Consider the following 19315-nt stretch of genomic DNA (forward strand, 5'->3'; position numbering starts at 1 on the left):
GTAATGTCTATCAGAACATATATATTTTTTTCTATTTGTGCTGTCAATTCATCTGTTTTGTTATGAATGCTGCGTGTATTCAGATTCAGAGCCTTTAGTTCTGCCTTTTTACTGTTTTTGTAATGTCTAGCCTTATCTGCTGGTGCACTCTTAGATTTGTACACTCTATCCCTTTGTGCCACACTCTGATCATCATTTCCCTTTTTCCTACTTTGCTCTCCTGCCTTGTCTTCACTCTTCAATTTATCACATCTTCCTAAACTTGATCCCTCACCAACAGCCCCCCATGTTTAATTTAAAGCCCTCCCTAGTTATAGTTATAGCTCTTTATACAACTTGCCAGAACACTGATTCCAGTATGGTTCAAGTGAAAACTGACCCAATGGTACAGTTCAAAAACAGAATTACCTGGAAAAACTCAGCAGGTCTGGCAGCATCAGTGGAGAAGAAAAGAGTCGACGTCTCGAGTCCTCATGACCCTTCAACAGAACTCATCTTTGGGAAGGGGATGTTGAAGGGTCGTGAGGACTCGAAACGTCGACTCTTTTCTTCTCCACCGATGCTGCCAGACCTGCTGAGTTTTTCCAGGTAATTCTGTTTTTGTTTTGGATTTCCAGCATCCGCAGTAGTTTTTTGTTTTTACCAATGGTACAGTTCCACTTTCCCCAGTACTGATGCCACTGCCCATGAATCGAAACCCCTTTCTCCCGCACCAATTTTTGAGCCACGCAATTAATTCTGTAATCTTACTTACCCTATGCCAGTTTGCTCGGGGCTCAGGTAATAATCTAGAGATTATTACCTTTGAGGTTCTGCTTTTTAGTTTAGCCCTAGCTGCTTATACTCCCACAGCAGAACTCATGAGCAAAGTTAGAGCTCATGGAATGAAAGGGAGCATAGCAACATGCATACAAAATCGGCTGAGTGACAGGAAACGGAGTAGTGATGAGTGGTTGTTTTTTGGGCTGGAGTCATGTGGGGTTCCCTCAGGAATGGTACTAGGTCTACTATACTTGATATATATATTAATGACCTACACTTGGGTGCTGTACATGACAGTTTCAAAATTTGCAGATGATATGAAACTTGGAAGTGTTGTGAACTGTGAGGAGTATAGTGTAGAACTTGAAAAGGAAATTGAGAAGTGTGAAGCGATTCATTTTGGTAGGAAGAACACTGAAAGGCAATATAAAATAAAGAAAACAATTCTAAAGGGGATGTAGGAGCAGAGGGTCCTAGAGACATTTGTTCACAAATCATTCAAGGTGGCAGGGAGGATTGAGAGCGTGGTTAAAAAATCACACAGGGTCCTGGGCTTTATAAATAGGAGCATTGAGTACAAAAGCAAGGAAGTTATGATAAACCTGTATAAAACACTGCTTTGGCCTCAGCCGGAGTATTGTGTCCAGCTGTGAGAAGTTGCTTTAGGAAGGATGTGAAGGCATTAGAGAAGGGAGAAAAGATTCGTGAGAATGGTTCCAGGGATGAGAAGCTGGGGCTGTTCTCCTTGTAGAAGAAAAGATTAAAAGGAGATTTGAGAGGGATATTCAAAATCATGAGGGGTTTGGACAGAGTAGCTAGGCAGAAGGTTCCCATTGGTGGAAGGATTCAGAACCACAGGGTACAGATTTAAGGTGATTGGCAAAAGAAGCAATGGCAACACGGAAATTTTTTATCATGCAGCGACTGATTAGGATTTGGAATGCACTCTCCGGTGGAGACAGATTTAGTCATGGCTTTAAATGAGAATTGGATCTGAAGAGGCAAAATTTGCAGGGATGTGGGCAAAAGGTGGGGGAGTGGCTATAAGACGTAGGAGCAGAAGTAGGCCATTGAGTCTGCTCTGCTATTAAGTGAGATCATGGCTGATCTGATTATCCTCAACTCTACTTTCCTGCCTTTTCCCCATAATCCTTGATTCCCTTACTGATTAAAAATCTGTCTATCTCAGCCTTAAATATACTTAGCAACCCAGCTTCTACAGCCTTCTGCAGTAAAGAATTCCACAGATTCACTACCCTCTGAGAGAAGAAATTCCTTCTCATCTCTGTCTTGAATGGGCAACCCCTTACTCTGAGATTATGCCTTCTGGTCCTAGACTCTCCCACAAGGGGAAACAACCTCCCAGCATCTACCCTGTCAAGCCCACTAAGAATCTTATGTATTTCAATAATATTGCCTCTCATTCTTCTAAACTCCAATAAGTACAAGCCCAACCTACTCAACCTCTCCTCATAAGAAAATCGCTCCATACCCGGGCTCAACCTAGTGACCGTTCTCTGGACTGCCTCCAATGTCAGTATGTCTTTCCTTAGATAAGGGAACCAAAACTGTTCACAGTATTCTAGGTGTGGTCTAACTAGTGCCTTGTATAGTTTAGCAAGACTTCACTATTTTTATACTCCGTTCCCTTTGAAATAAAGGCCAACATTCCATTTGCTTTCCCTATTACCTGTTGAACTTGTATGCTAGCTTTTGTGATTCGTGCACGAGGACCTCCAAATCCCTCTGTGCTGCAGCTTTCTGCAGTCTTTCTCCATTTAAATAATATTCAGCTCCTCTATTCTTCCTGCCAAAGTGCATAACCTCACATTTTCCCACATTATATTCTATCTCCCAAGATTTTGCACACTCAGTTAACCTGTCTATATCCCTCTGTAGACTCTTTGTGTCATCCTCACCACTTGCCTTCCCACCTATTTTTGTGTCATTTGCAAACTTGGCAATAGTACATTCACGTCCCTCATCCAAGTCATTTATATATATTGTAAATAATTAAGGCCCCAGCACTGATCCCTGTGATACTCCACTAGTTACAGATTGCCATCCTGAAAATGCCTCCCTTATCCCAACTCTCTGTCTTCTATTAGTCAATCCTCTATCCATGCTAATATACTACCCCCAACACCATGGGCTCTTATCTTATTAAGTAGTCTTATGTGCGGTATCTTATTGAACATTTTTTTGGAAATCTAAATATATTACATCTACTGGTTCCCCTTTATCTATCCTGCTTGTTCCCTCCTCAAAGAATTCAAATAAATTTGTCAGGCATGATTTCCCCTTCATGAAGCCATGCTGACTCCACTTGATTATATGATGTATTTCCAAATGCTCTGCTATTACATCCTTTATAATAGACTCTAACATTTTCCCAATGACAGATGTTAAGCTAACTGGCCTATAGTTACCTGTTTTTTGTCTCCCTTTTTGAATAAGGGTGTTATATTGGCTTTTTTTCCAATCCTCTGGGACTTCTCCAGAATCAAAGGATTCTTGGAAGATTACTGTCAGTGCATCCACTATCTCTGTAGCTACTTCCTTTAGTATCCTAGGATGCAACCTATCAGGTCCAGCCCCATTAGTTTCCCTTGTACTTTTTCTCTAGTGATAGTTATTGTATTTATTTCCTTCCCCGCTTTTACCCCTTGATTATTTAGTATTTTGGGAATGCTGATAGTGTCTTCTACCATGAAGACTGATGCAAAGTACTTATTCAACTCCTCTTCCATTTCCTGGTTCCCCATTATTATTTCCCCAGCCTCGTTCTCTAAGGGGCCTATGTTCACTTTGGCCTCTCTCTCATATATTTAAAGAAGCTCCTATTGTCCGTTTTTATATTACTTGTTAGTTTACCCTCAAAAATTTATTTTCTCCCTCTTTATATTTTTTGGTAATCCTTTGTTGGTTTTTAAAACTTTCCCAATCTTCTGGCTTACCACTAGTCTTTGCCACATTGTATGTTTTTTCTTTCAATTTGATACTATCCTTAACTTCCTTGGTCAACCATGGTTGGTTTATCCCCTTCCTTGAATCCTTCTTCCTCACTGGGATATATCTTTGTTGTGAGTCATGAACTATTTTCTTCAACATCTGCTATTGTTCATCAACTGTCTTTTCTGCCAAACTGCTTTCCCAGTCCACTCCAGCCAACTCTGCCCTCATTTTTTTGTAATTACCCTAATTTAAGTTTAGCACAGTTGTTTCCGACCCAAGTTTCTCACTCTCAAACTGAATGTTAAATTCTACCATGTTATGGTCACTGTTTACGAGGGTATCTTTCACTCTGAGATAATTTATTAAACCTGCCTCTACACTTTATCGGATCCAAAATAGCCTGATCCCTGGATGGATCCATGACATGAATACGATCCGTGAATACGCTCTATGAGTTCTTGCTCGTGGCTACCTCTGCCTGTTTGATTTTCCCAATCTACATGAAGATTAAAGTCACCCATGATTAATATGCTGCCATTTCTACATGCTCTCATTACCTCCTGATTTATTTTGTGTCCTACAGTAAAGCTACTGTTTGGGGGGCCTATAGACTACTCCCACCAGTATCTTCTTCCCCTTGTTATTTCTTACCTTCACCCGTATGGATTCTACATCTTCTGATCCAAGATCATTTCTTGCTATCATACTTATTCCATCTCGTGCTAATAAAGCTTCCCCACCACCCTTTCCTTCCTGCTTGTCCTTTCGAAAAGTCACATACCCCTGAATATTTAATTCCCAGCTTTGATCTCCTAGTAACCATGTCACCATGATGGCAATAAGATCATACCCATTAACTTGTATTTGTGCCGTTAATTCATTTATTTGTTCCAAATACTACGTGCATTTAAGTAAAGAGCCATTAATTTTGCCCTTCTACCATTTTTCCCCCTATTTTGCTGTTTTTTTTGTGTTTGTATACTCTGTCCCTTCCTGTCACACTGTGGGTATCATTACCCAAATAGCTGCCCTGCAATGCTGCCATATCCTTTTGCATTTCAAGCCTATGTGTTCCCTCTCCAGAAACCTCCCTCCCCCCACCCACTCCTTATTTAGTTTAAAGCCCCCTCTATAACTCTAGTTATTCAATTCGTTAGGATACTGGTCGCATCACAGTTCAAGTGAAGCCTGTCCCTCCGGAACAGCTCCCTTCTACCCCAGTACTGGTGCCAGTGCCCCATGAACTGAAACCCATTTTTCTCACACCAATCTTTGAGCCACGCATTTATCTCCTTGAGTTTATTTACCCTATGCCAGTTTGCCCGTGGCTCAGGTAGTAATCCTGAGAATATTACCTTGGAGTTTCTACTTTTCAATTTAGCTCCTAACTATTCAAATTCTTATAAACTGTTCTCATGGAGAGCTGGCACACAATATGGGACGAATGGCCTACCGTGTTATAACAATTCTATAATTCTTCTATGATTAACTGAGGATAATTATGCTAGCACTATGGAAGGAATAAATTGGCTCTAAAATTAAACTAATGAATTAGAACTTGGTGAAACTTAATTTTTGTTGGAATATTGCCTGGGAAAGCTTTGCACATTTTGATTCATTTTTACAGTTACCTAAAATGTATATGGTCAGTGTATGTATTGATTCTTTTATGGTTACTTAAATGTATAATGAGATTTGTTATCTCTCATCTATAGAAGTATCAGTTTTTGATTTAATTTTAGTAGTAAGAAATATTTTAAGTTCAGAAAAGTTAGCCTAAAAGTCTCAACTGCAGCTATCTCCATTTTGATGCTGTACTCAGTGGTTTGTTTTTTCCACAGAGAAGATGACGAGTGTTCAGAATTGCGTTCAGAACTTAGCCACAGCCAACAGGAGGCAAATGACGATTCTCGAAGTATGGATCAAGATCAAACCTCTGTCTCTGTGCCTGAGAACCAGTCAATGATGGTCTCTGCAGATATAGGTAAGATGATAAGAACACCTCAAGATGTTTCATTCCAGAGGTTCCCAAATTTCACTACCATCTTCCAGATTTAACACCAACCCAAATACTCATACCAACGTATAGGTTTAATATTTTAACTCCTTGAATGCCTAAGAATTGTACAAAATATAATATACAAACAAAAATTGTCTTCATAGCGTTCCTCTCCATTAATGTGACAGATGAGGTTGTTTGAGTATGGGTGCATAATGTTAGGAGTGATGATGATAGTTTGAGTCCAAAGTTATAGTTTGGGTCATAAGTTGCTCAATAAATTGGACTCGGAAGCATAACGACAATTTTTTGTGTGTTCCAGTGGGTGAACCAAACCTCATACTCTGACCATCACCAATACCACTTTTTTCCACCTGTGCAACATTGTTGCCCCTCTGTTACTGAAAACCTACTTTCCTTTGTTACCTCTAGGCTTGGTTATTCCAATGCCTGGCCATCCTCCATAAATTCTCACTGGTCCAAAACACAGAAATCTGTAAACCGTTCTGCACTCAGTCCCATTCGCCTGCCCATCATTGATCGACATTGGCCCCTGTCCCAAAACATATCAAGTTTTAACTACTCATTCTTATCAAATTCCTTCATGGCCTTGCACCCTCTCTCTACAACATTCGCCAAGTTTTAAATTGCATTTCGCAGCATCCTTCAGTTCTATGATTCTGTTTTGTTAAGGCTGCTTCCTTACTTCAGCAGTGGTGGATCTTTGGTGGCATTAGCTTCAATCTTCCCCAACCTCACCTACATATCTACAAATTTATGCTTCTTTAACAGTCATTTCAAAACATATCTTTTTTGACTAGGTTTAGGTCATTCCTTACTAATCGCTCCCTCTGTGGTTTGCATTCCTTTTCCTGCCAATTTCCATTTGTAAAGTCCCTTGATCCATTTTTCTTTACCTTAAAAGTGCTTTATTAATGCAAGTTTTTGTTTGAATTTGCTGTTCAGGCTGTTGTATCTGTAAACCACTTGAACTTTATTCCGTCAAGACCCCTCCAAATGCTTATACCATCATGCATGCTTTTATATAAAATGTAGAAGATACATTTCATTATGGAGTGTTATATGATGTCTAGATTTTCTGATTCTGTTTTATCAAGACTTAGATTTTTAAAAAAACAGTATGGAAGCTCTGAATTTCTTGCCGAAGTAGCTGAGGTTTTGAACAGTCTCCTAACCTGCATCATATTCTACTGGGAACCATCCAGTCTTGCCAACTCCATCTAGCTCCTTTGTATTGATTGGCTTGAAGGAACCAGGCTCCCCTTGGCTAAGCTTGGAAAATTGGATGTGAACAGCACAGCTCCATTTGACTATGTCTAAAATCTGCCAATAACTGTTCCAGCCTAAACAGCACTAATATCTGTATTAAATTTATATTTATATGATCTGGTGTGACTTCCATCAGGTTTGTTCTCTCAAAAATATGTGGGCTGCCAATAAATAATTCAATAGAAACGAGGCTCTCATGAGCTGCAGAATCAGAGGCCCAGATCGAGGCTTGAATGTAAGGAGATCCAAGTTAATACTGTTTCCGAAGTTTGCATTGAGCCTTGTGAAATAGTTTCGGAGACTGAGAAGTCTGGAGATTTGTTAGGATAATTTAAGGAACCAAAGCAAGCTGAGCATAGACTTTTAGGTACAGTATCCTCTTTCTTTTTGGAACTTCTGTGGTCCTCTGATCTGAACATTGACATTAATGATTTCAGTTCTTAGCAGTCTTTCTTATTTTTGTGACTGTGTTTCACTCATCTACATCATTTCCTTGAATTTTAGAACTGATGTAACTCCTTTTGCCTTTGTAGTACTTTTTCACAGCTTGTGCTTTTCTTGTTTCCATTTGCCTTTGGAAAATCTATTTACAAAATAACTACTGCTTTTGAAGTGGTTATCCTGACCCTTGACATTTATGTGCACTGTACCTCTTGTTCAGTCCGCTCAAGGGGCTTGCTTGTTTCCCAACTATGGCTCTGACAAAGGGCATGCACTCAAAATGTTGGTCTTTATAAGGAAAAGGTAGGTTGGCATCTGATGTGTATTTCTAGCATTTTCTCTTTTTATTACTTCTTCCAAATGCTGGTCACAAATAGTTTGGACGAAATTCTAGTCATGTGTTTTTGTAAGCACCAGCAGTAATCTTGAAGCTGAATGTTTAGTGTGTTTTTTTTTCCCTATTAGATAATTGCAGTGACCTCAACTCAGAGCTCCAGAGGGTATTGACTGGACTGGAGGATGTAGTATCTGGAAGGAAGAAGAGCAGTTGCAGTCTATCCGTGGCAGATGTGGACAGACACATTGAACAACTTACCACTGCCAGTGAGCGCTGTGACTTGGCTATAAAGGTATTCATTAACCGGTTTCATCAAATATTTTGGTCTTCCATTTACCGGTTTCATCAAATATTTTGGCCTTCCATTTCATCTATTTGCTTCCATGCTGCCACATTAACTTTGTTGGAATTTCCACTGATGACAGCAGCCGAGCAAAAGCAGCTCTAAGGAAATGTTGGACTTTTGTCTTGTTCACTAATTTTATAATCTAGCTAATCTCGTTTGTCTGCATAGTGAGTGTTTATTATACTACACTTCAGGGCAAAAATTAGTGATGTTGAAATGAAGACTTATCTATTGTTACTGTTCAAATATTCCATTGGCTAAATGGGAGCAAATTAAAAGCAGTTTAACTCTATTTTAAGGAACAATGGGGATTGATTAAGCAACAAAAAAAGTGATTAATCAAATTCCTTGTTTGACAATTAGCAACAACGAACCAAGCAAAATGCTAAAATTTAGTGAAGTTGATTTGGATGCTTGAGCTCCCAACCCTTACTTGGGCAACAGTCCTTTCTTGTTTTGATGTACAGAACATCCCATTCTACCTGAGCACACCAGACAAGACTTGTGCTTGATATTTCTGTTTTATTGTCAACACTGACAGCTTTGCCATATGCCACAGTGCAACTTGCAGACCACATCAAGAACTGGGACAGCTACTCATGTTGGTCACATCTAGTCTTGATACGCTTGGCATACAGCACCCCAGAAAGAGCCTCCTTCCTCTCCAGTAAAATATTTACATGCTTTGCAGTGTGTATCTCTGTTGTAACTCCAAAATTATACTAAAGATCCCATGATACTGGAAAGTATGGAATGCCTTCTTCTGGAGCTCCAGCAAACATTCCCCTCTCGACCAGTGCCACCAAAGCAAATTGGTCATTCCATCTTATTAAGTTTTGTGGGACTTTTTCTGTGTGCAAAACCTTTGAAGATTTTGAGAACTTCTACAGAGAGGTAATAAAGTGCTGAGTAAATAATTTTTTGTTCTTTTTACAGAACTTTTTCAAAAAGTTAGCTGAGAATTTTGGGACAGGCTGATTGACCATTAGATATTTTCCTGTCTGTTATGTTTGTAAGTTAATATTGAAATTAATCACTGCCTATGTGTCAGCTTGGCTTTGTGGTAGCATCGTCACTTCTGAATTAGGAAATGGGTTCAGACTTCATTCCAGGACTTGTGCACATAATTTTAACTGACATTTGTGCCTTAGTAAGAAGCTAGTAAATTGTCAGAATTGTCAGAATAGAGTTAACCTGACCTGCAGTTGGGTGTAAAAAATTTCATGGCACTGAAAGAAAAGTAGTATTCCTCCTGGTATCATGGTCAACTTTCATCCCTCAACCACCAAATAATTTGATATTTATATACTGTTTTCCAGTAACTGAAACTACTATACTTTAATAATTACAAAGTATGAAGTATATTTCATTTGTACTTTTATTTAATATAGACTGTGGAGGAGATTGAGGGAGTACTGGGACATGACTTCTATCCAACCCTTGCTGAAGAGAGATCTCGATGGGAGAAGGAGTTAGCAGCTCTTCGGGAAGAAAACGAAAGCCTTACAGCAATGCTGTGTAGCAAAGAAGACGACCTAAACAGGACAAAGGCCACCATGAATGCTATTCGTGAGGAAAGAGACCGGTTGCGTAGGAGGGCAAGTATCTAATCTGCAACAAATTATACAATAGGGTGAACAAGTAATTTATGAATTTTCATATAAAGTGAAACACAAAAAGATCTCACCCTCCCCTAAAAAAACAACCTGAGCCATGTATAAGACCAGCATTATCATTACAGATCTTCTGTTCATCTAAATTCTTATCTTCATGTTGCTTAGTGTCCATAGATATATATCTCTATTCTTTCTCATTTATGCCAGCGCATTCCTATCTATTCCTCTTTTCCAGTCATGATATGTAAATGGTAGTTCTACCCACTGACATTATTCTTGGATTTCCCTGCTGATTTATTTGTTCTTTGCAATTCAAAATCTTGAACTTTTGTCGTAACTTATTCAGACGAATATCAAATATATCGGGGATTGATTGTAACTCCCCTACCTGCTCGGAAACTGACAACAGTGAGTGGGACTCCCATTTTATGCCCCAAACAATTTTCCTTTCCACTGACATCAATAGAAAGAAAATCAGATGGGATTCAAAACAGGCATCCACCATGCTGCTTGCTGGCAGATTGATGTAAAAGTTCTCTTTTCGACTTCGTATCAAAGTGGGTTTCTAATTCTTGTTGATATTTTGTGGTAAAAAGCCACAATATGCTTTTGCACATACAATTTTTTCTGCAATGATTATAATTTAAGGATTGAAACTGCATAAAACATTTTTATTTTCTTCTGCCACTTAGCCCTTAGAGTTCTTTGCAAATTATTCTATCTCATATTCTGTGGTTTGTTATGGTTTGCCCTGGGTATTGTAGTTGCATTATATAGCAGGGTAACAACTATTGCTTCCATAAATTTTCTTTGTATCTGTCTTTGTATCCTGCTCTGTCAGTTTGAGTTGATCCCTTGCTTGGGTGCACTGCACATTTCAGTTGTGCACAGGCTCTCTTGGCTCCTGGTGCCCTTCTCCCACCTCTGAGAAAGATCCATGTGATTTACAGCCATGCTTTTGAAAATACCAGATACCTGAACCTTTCTCTCTCAACACCATTTCTCCAGTGACTAATTTAGGTGATGCATTTAGATGTGGCAGTATGTTTTTTTAATTCTTTCATGGGAAGTGAACATCGTTGGCAAGGCCAGTATTTGTTGCCTATCCCTAATTGCCCTTGAGAAGGTGGTCATGATCTGCTGCCTTGAACTGCAGCAATCCATGTGGTGTAGTGTAAGAATGTAAGGTAGAAATGTGGATAGTATATTAAGATGTAGAGCCTAATTAATCCAATCTACTCAGTGATTCATTTTAACTCTTTCAGGTTCGAACGAGACTTAAACCAACAGGGTAAGACAACACTCTTTAGATAGCAAACTCAAAGAAATTTAAAGAGGAATATAAATTGATAGAGGGTTAAGTTCAAATATATAAAAATCATACATCCAAACAAATAAACTCTCTCAGTTTTAATACACACAGCATGTGTCTGTAATTAAAATCATTCGTTATCCTCAACTAATTTCTAAGTAAATAACCCAAAATACGCAGTACGTTATCAATCTGACGGATGTTACGACTTCCGGTGGGTGATCAGTTCCCAAAAAGGTACCCATCATCTTTGTTTGAACGGGTGTTCTTCAATTGGAACATGACTAGCAAAAAGGGGATTTCCCGAAGACCTGTTTTTATCCTCTTCAGTGAACATCATGTCATGTCAGGCCATGTAATTTTAGCTCATTGATTGGCCTTAGCTATCATTAGAGTAATTTGATTGGTTTTAATTGCATTATTTAAAGATAATATCTTGGGTTAAGAGGCCAGTTTTATGGGAGACAATGGTTCCTTATTCACTAATCATGATCAAATTATGAACAATAAGCTTACTCTTGAGCTAGAACATGTCGGTATATATGTTCTTTTACTTATCAATGGAATTTAGAAATATTCCTTTAGCTGAAACAAATCATGCTGACAGTGTATTCTTCTGAAGTTGTCTTAGGCTTTTCAATGTGCGTTCTAAAATAGAGATTCCAACCAAACCAAAAGTAAACAATCCCCAATTCACTTTAAACTGAAGCCACAACTCTACATTCTTAACCCTTAATATAACCTACAATAGAGACAGTTATCACAATAATCATATTGATCCCATTTTATAGTTTAATCAAGGCGCATTTCTTAAAGCTCACCCATTTCTTTTATCTGAGACTTGTGCTGTTTGATACCAATCTTTGTTCACTTTATATTCTTTCAAATGACTGTTCAAGGCCATAGAAAGCTGGTTTGCTAGTTATTCTAATCTGATGTACACATTCTTTTACAGAAACTGCCTTGCAGAATTTGCAGTGTTATGTATTTTTAAATGAGTTACAAGAACTTTAAGCATATTGTCTTTCAAGAATATGACCAAGCCTTTTAAAATAACTACTGATTATTTAAATCTTCAATTATAATTAATTGAGGCTTATACTTTTTAAAATCATCCTTTGCTGACTTTTTTTATTCTTCACGGGATGTGGGTATCGTTGGCTGGCTATGCCAGTGTTTATTGCCCATCCCTAATTGCCCTTGAGAAGGCAGTGGTGAGCTGCTTCCTTGAACCGCTGCAGTCCACGTGGTGTAGATACACCCACAGTGCTGTTAGGGAGGGAGTTCCAGGATTTTGACTGATCCAATTGATCTAAGTATAACAAAATAACAGATGGTTGCTGTTAGGAAGCCATATGTTACATTTAAGATGGCTTCTTTTGACCTTGTTAGCTTATTTCAGTACGTTTGGTCTGAAAATGGTCACATTTTACTGAAAATCACCATCCAAGTTCACTCACAGTAGTTATACCCTCAGTGCTGTTAGGGTTATGAAAATATCAAGTGGTCTGCAGCTCCTCTTAGGAATCTTGAAAATATATACCTGATTTCCCCTCTGAACACCTAAACCGTTTATCAGAAGGCAGCAAACTAACATGAAACCTTGCGAAACATGGCCCCTGGGTATTGTTTGGCAGTTTCACCGAGATATCTTCACTGCTTTCCTCCCCATGTTTGCTAGGATTGTTAACAGTCCTCTTTCTTGGGGTACAGTCCCTCTCTCCTTTAAATCTGCTGCCATTACACCTCTCAAAAAACCAACCTTTGACCCGACTATCCTTGCAAATTACCACCCCATCTCCAACCTTCCTTTTCTCTCAAGTCCTTGAATGTTGTTACCTCCCAAGTCCATTCTCACAGCTCAATTCCCTCTAATCAGGTTTTTGCTCATGCCACAGTATCTAAACTGCTCTCATCAAAGTCACAAATGACAACCTTTGTGACTGAGAGAAAAGTAATGATCTCTCCTTGTCCTCTCGACCTATTTGCAGCCTTTGACATAGTTGTCGACAGCAAACTTCTTCAACAGCTCTCCACTGTCATCTAATTGGGTGGGATTGCATTTGCATTCTTATCTATTTAATCGTGCTGAAGAATCTTCTGCAATGGCTTCTTTTCCCACGTCCTCACTACTGCCTTTCTCGACTCCATCACTTGTTGCTGAAGTAACAGACTGCTTGTCTGACATCCAATACTGGATGAGCAGAAATTTTCTCTAGTTAAACATTGGGAAGACCAAAGCCATTGTTCTTGGTCCCTGCTCCAAACTCTATTACTTAGCTACCTGCACTCTGTCTGACTGAACCAGACTTTGCAAGTTTGTTGTAATATTTGACCCTGAGATGAGCTTCTGACCACATACTGGACCATCATTTTGAGACCCTCATTTCCATTTTGTGACATCTCTCAATGCGCCTCGCCTCAGATCATATGCTGCTGAAACCCTCATCTATGTTTTTGTTACCCCTGTACTCAAGTATTTCAGTGCACTTCTGGCTGGCGTCCCACACTGTACCCGGTCCAATTGGCCCATCACCCTTGTGCTTGCTGACCTACATTTGCCCCAAATCAATCAACTCCTTGATTTTAAAATTCCTATATGTTTTCAAATCCCTCTGTTGCCCACCCCTCCAGATCTCCTTAATCTCCTTCAGTGTCACAACTCTCTGAAATATCTGTTTTCATCTAATTCTAGCCTCTCGCGCCTCCTCATTTTTAATCACTCGACCATTGATGGCTCATGTCTAGACCCTAAACTCTGGAACTTCCTAAATCTCTCCGGCTCTCTATCTCCCTTTTCTCTTTTAAGGATCACATTAAAACCTGCCTCTTTGACCATACTTTTGACCATTTGCCCGAAATTTGCCTTATATGGGTCAGTGTCAAATCTTGCTTTACAACATGTCCTGTGAAGCGTCTTGGGATATCTTATTGCATTTCAGGTGCTATATAAATACAAACTGTTGTTGAAGGTATTTACAAATGTTGACAGGGCTCCCATGTCTCACAGTATACCTGCACATCAGAAGCAAATACACTACAAAATCAGTGTGCTCTCCTGCAAGTCGTAATAGCTGGAAAATAGAATGACAATCCTTAATAATATTTTGACTCTGGAACAGTTCCTACAGATTAGAGGGTAGCTAATGTAACCCCACTATTTAAAAAGGGAGATAGAGAGAAAAGAAGGAATTATAGACCAGTCAGCCTGATGTCGGTAGTGGGGAAAATTCTAGAGTCCATTATAAAAGTTTTAATAGCTGAGCACTTGGAAAACAGTGGCAGAATTGGTCAGAGTCAGCATGGATTTACGAAAAGGAAATCATGCTTGACAAACCTACTGGAATTTTTCAAGGATGTAACTGGTAGAGTTGATGAGGGGGAGCCGGTGGATGTGGTTTATTTGGACTTTCAGAAGGCTTTCGACAAAATTCCACATAAGTGACTAGCGTGTAAAATTAAAGCGCATGGGATTGGGGGTAGTGTATTGAGATGGATAGAAAACTGGTTGGCAGACAGGAAACAAAGAGTAGGAATAAACGGGTCTTTTTCCAAATGGCAGGCAGTGACTAGTGGGGTACCTCAGGGATCGGTGCTGGGACCCCAGCTATTCATAATATATACTAATGATTTAGATGAGGGAACTAAATGTAACATCACCAAATTTGCAGATGACATAAAGCTGGGTGGGAGGGTGAGCTGCGAGGAGGATGCTGAGATGTTTCTGTGTGATTTGGACAAGCTGAATGAGTGGGCAAATGCATGGCAGATGCAGTATAATGTGGATAAATGTGAGGTTCTCCACTTTGGTAGCAAAAACAGGAAGGCAGATTATTATTTGAATGGCTATAAATTGAGAGAGGGGAATGTGCAACGAGACCTGGGTGTCCTCGTACACCAGTCGCTGAAGGTAAGCATGCAGGCGCAGATGGCGGTAAAGAAGGCAAATGGTATGTTGGCCTTCATAGCAAGAGGATTCGAGTACAGGAGCAGGGATGTCTTGTTGCAATTGTACAGGGCCTTGGTGAGACCACACTTGGAATATTGTGTGCAGTTTTGGCCTCCTTATCTGAGTAAGGATGTTCTTGCTATAGAGGGAGTGCAGCGAAGGTTTCCCAGACTGATTCCTGGGATGGTGGGCCTGACATATGAGGAGAGATTGAATCGGTTAGGATTATATTCGCTGGAGTTCAGAAGAATGAGAGGGGATCTCATGGAAGCCTATAAAATTCTAACAGGACTAGACAGGGTAGATGCAGGAAGGATGTTCCCGGTGGTGGGGGAGTCCAGAACCAGGGGTCATAGTCTGAGGATACAGGGTATACCATTTAGGACTGAGATGAGGAGAAATTTCTTCACCCAGAGAGCGGTGAGCCTGTGGAATTTGTTACCACAGAAAGTAGTTGAGGCCAAAACATTGTATGTTTTTAAGAAGGAGTTAGATATAGCTCTTGGGGTGAAAGGGATCAAAGAATATGGGGAGAAAGCGGGAGTAGGCTATTGAGTTGGGTGATCAGCCATGATCATGATGAATGGTGGAGCAAGCTTGAAGGGCCGAACAGCTTACTCCTGCTCCTATTTTCTATGTTTCTATGTAATATGCACTATCCTTTTAAGAATTTATCCCTGATGTAAACAATGTTGCAATGGTTTTTCTTTTTAATTCAGGTTCGAGAGCTGCAGACACGTTTACAAAGCATACAGGCATCTGGCCCAGCTAGTCCAAGTCGTTTGGCTGCTGCCAATCGACCAGTCAACCCCAGTACTGGTGAACTCAGCACCAGCAGTAGCAGTAATGATATCCCTATTGCGAAGGTGAGTCACTATGTGTTCTGACTTCTTCCACATTATATGCAACAGCTACTATCATTCTGCAGCTGTTTCATAGGCTTAACAATTAGCTGGGAAATCTTATTGCTTTCTCTTGAATATCTTAGAGTAGTCATGGAGAGAGCACATAGATTTTCACTGGAGGAGAAGGGAAACCTTTATTCTTTATTTAGAGGCATTTAGGTAGATTTAAAGGATATATTCTAACATTAATTCATTTTGTAATGTGATACAGTTTTTGTATTGTGTGCAGATCAATTACTAATTCTTACAATCATTTGCTGATTGGTAGGTGGCTGAGCGAGTAAAACTGTCAAAAACAAGGTCAGAATCTTCATCTTCAGATCGACCAGTCCTGGGTTCAGAGATTAGCAATATTGGAGTAAGTATTTAAAACATGATGGAGATAACAGTTCACAATGGTCTGTAATTATCTGGTCATGCCCTAATATAACCTATAAATCCCATAAAACCATACTGCTGTCTGTAATATATTAAAAATAGTCAATGATCTCAGAATTTTAAAGATACTATACTGTAAGTAGCACTGTCAACATAATGCTCGATGATCAATTGGAAACAGGGTGCCATGTAATTTTACATCACAGCTGGTTGAATTCTCTGATTATTGTCATATGATCCTCTCACTGAGATGCTTTCCCTCCCCATAACATTTCTTTGCCCCTTATTCCTCCCTTGCCCACTTTGCTCCCTTCAGCCATACCCTCCTCTCTCTTCCACCCATGATCCATTCTACTTCTTTCTCCCTTCCTCCTATCTGCCTTCACCTTATCCCCATCCCAATCCTTTCACCCCAACATTGGTTCCATTATTCCCCTATCCTTTTGCCCTGAAAATGTAAATTGGTCTTGATTAATTTGTGCAGTGCCACAAGATATGAACTAAAAAGTCCATAAATTAATGTTAAGATATCGTGTGCATAAGTTCATTTTTTTTTCCTGGTTGTTGGCAAAAGAGAGGACAAAACCATTTTTTGGTTTTTCAGTGTGTCAGAAATAAAGAGCGAAGATTTTTAAAAAAATGTCCTGCATCTTATGTCGATTGCTTTCTGTCATACTATAATAATTATTGCTAGCTAACCCATTAGAATCTAGAATATCCCTCAGTGATGCTGCTGCTGTTTAATCAGTGTGATGTGCTAGTAATCTTTCACTGAGATTTTGTGCATTTGCATGTAATGGCATACTTCACAAAGATCATTATAAACTTTATTTGTTCTTTCTTGCACAGGTTTCCAGTAGTGTGGCAGAGCATCTAGCTCATTCCTTGCAAGATTGTTCCAATATCCAAGAAATCTTTCAGACTTTGTACTCTCATGGTTCAGCTATCTCTGAAAGCAAGATCCGTGAATTTGAAGTGGAAACTGAAAGGCTGAACAGGTAAAACAGTTATTACAACTGTTTTAAGACAGTTGTAAGAGGAACAGGGAAGAAAATTGGCATTTTTAGTTAGGCAGTGCCAATGGCATAGCTTGATACTACATGATCTTGCGGCAAATGACAAAGTACACCCCTGACCCCCATGCACATCTTCATAAATAATCATACCTGCTAATTAGCTGGGCATTCCTGCATCGTGCTTCCCTTGAGGTCGAGGGAGAAAAAGTGAATAACGCATGACCAGTTAGTTTAACGTCTGTCGTTGGGAAATTGTTGGAATCCATTATTAAGGAAGTAGTAATGGGGCATTTGGAAAGTCAAAATGCAATCCATCAGAGTCAGCATGGTTTTATGAAGAGTAAATTGTGTTTAAGACTAATTTGCTAGAGTTCTTTGAAGATGTGACAAGCAAAGTGGATAATGGGGATCCTGTAGATGTAGTATATTTGGACTTCCAGAAGGCCTTTGATAAGGTGCCACACAAAAGATTAATACACAAGGTAAGATCACACGAAGTTAGGGGTAATATATTAGCTTGGACAGAGGATTAGCTAACCAACAGAAAGCAGAGAGTCGGGATAAATGGGTCGTCTTCTGGATAGCAAGCTGTAATGAGTCGGGTGCCACAGGGTTTGGTCCTTGGGCCCCAACTATTTACAATCTATATTAATGACTTGGATTCAGGGATAGAAGGTAATATAGCTAAATTTGCAGATGACACTAAAATAGGTGGGAAAGTAAGTTGCAATGAAGAAATAAGAAATTTACAAATGGATATGGACAGGTTAGGTGAATGGGCCAAAATTTGTCAGATGGGGTTTAACATGGATAAGGGTGAGGTTATCCATTTTGGTCGGAAGAATAAAAAGGCGACTTATTATTTAAATGGAGAGAAACTTCAGAATGCTTCAGTGCAGAGGGATCTGGGTGTCCTTGTGCATGAATCGCTGAAAGCTGGTATGCAGGTACAGCAGGTAATAAGGAAGGCAAATGGAATTTTGGTATTTATTACTAAAGGAGTAGAGTATAAAAATTGGGAAGTGTTGTTGCAACTGTGCAAGGCATTGGTGAGACCGCACCTGGAGTACTGTGCACAGTTTTGGTCCCCTTACTTGAGGAAGGATGTAGTTGCATTGGAGGCGGTTCAGAGGAGGTTCACCAGATTGATTCCAGAGATGCGGGGCTTGTCTTAGGAGGAGAGATTGAGCAGTTTAGGCCTATACTCGCTAGAATTTAGAAGGATGAGAGGAGGTCTAATTGAGGTATATAAGATGCTAAAGGGGATAGACAAATTAGACGTGGAGCACTTGTTTCCCCTTGTGTGGCATTCTAGAACGAGAGGCCATAGTTTTTAGGCTAAGGGGTGGTAGATTTAAATCAGAGATGAGGAGGAATTACTTTTCTCAAAGGGTCGTGAATCTGTGGAATTCACTACCTCAGAGTGCAGTGGATGCTGGCATGCTGAATAAATTTAAAGAGGAGATAGACAGATTTTTAATTAGTAACAGGTTGAAAGGTTATGGGGAGAGGGCGGGAAATTGGAGTTGAGACGGAAATGAGATCAGCTATGTTCGTATTGAATGGCGGGGCAGGCTCCAGGGGCTGAATTGCCTACTCCTGCTCCTAGTTCTTATGTCTACCTCTACAAGGTGGTTCAGTTTACCATTAGCAAAGGCTTAGGAATAGATCATCATCTGCTTGATTGACAAAGGGGGCACATAAGATTGACGAAATGGAGAAGGGCTGGAAGCCAAATGAAAATGTAGATTTCTTTATCAGAATGTTGAACAAAATTATGCACCGTGGACAATGTTATTATAAACTTTGCTTAGCACTGGAGACAATGGGGGAATATTTCATTTGCACAGTGCCGTTTGGAGCATCACTACACAGATGTATGTCAATTCCCCAGGGTCAGATAGCAGGGTGTGTCACCACCTGCATGACCTACATAAGTTTCCTGATTGATATTCTTGAAAAAAGCTGTTTGCGCTGTGCAGGTGGCGACTGTGAGTTGTCTGCCCCTG

The 19315-nt window shown here is 39.7% G+C and overlaps 1 protein-coding gene across 2 annotated transcripts in view; it reads left to right on the top strand.

Moving 5' to 3' along the window:
• mcc (MCC regulator of WNT signaling pathway) overlaps positions 1-19315 on the top strand; it is a 215550-nt gene that overhangs the window by 133946 nt on the left and 62289 nt on the right. For both annotated transcript variants that reach the window (XM_078566344.1, XM_078566348.1), the window contains 6 exons: positions 5559-5701; positions 7913-8076; positions 9522-9728; positions 15727-15873; positions 16181-16270; positions 17140-17288. In XM_078566344.1, coding sequence (XP_078422470.1) covers positions 5559-5701; positions 7913-8076; positions 9522-9728; positions 15727-15873; positions 16181-16270; positions 17140-17288 — 900 coding nt within the window. The remainder of the gene's footprint in view (positions 1-5558; positions 5702-7912; positions 8077-9521; positions 9729-15726; positions 15874-16180; positions 16271-17139; positions 17289-19315) is intronic.

Source organism: Cetorhinus maximus, chromosome 2 (genome assembly GCF_964194155.1).
Source record: "Cetorhinus maximus chromosome 2, sCetMax3.hap1.1, whole genome shotgun sequence".
Classification (NCBI taxonomy): Eukaryota; Metazoa; Chordata; class Chondrichthyes; order Lamniformes; family Cetorhinidae; genus Cetorhinus; species Cetorhinus maximus.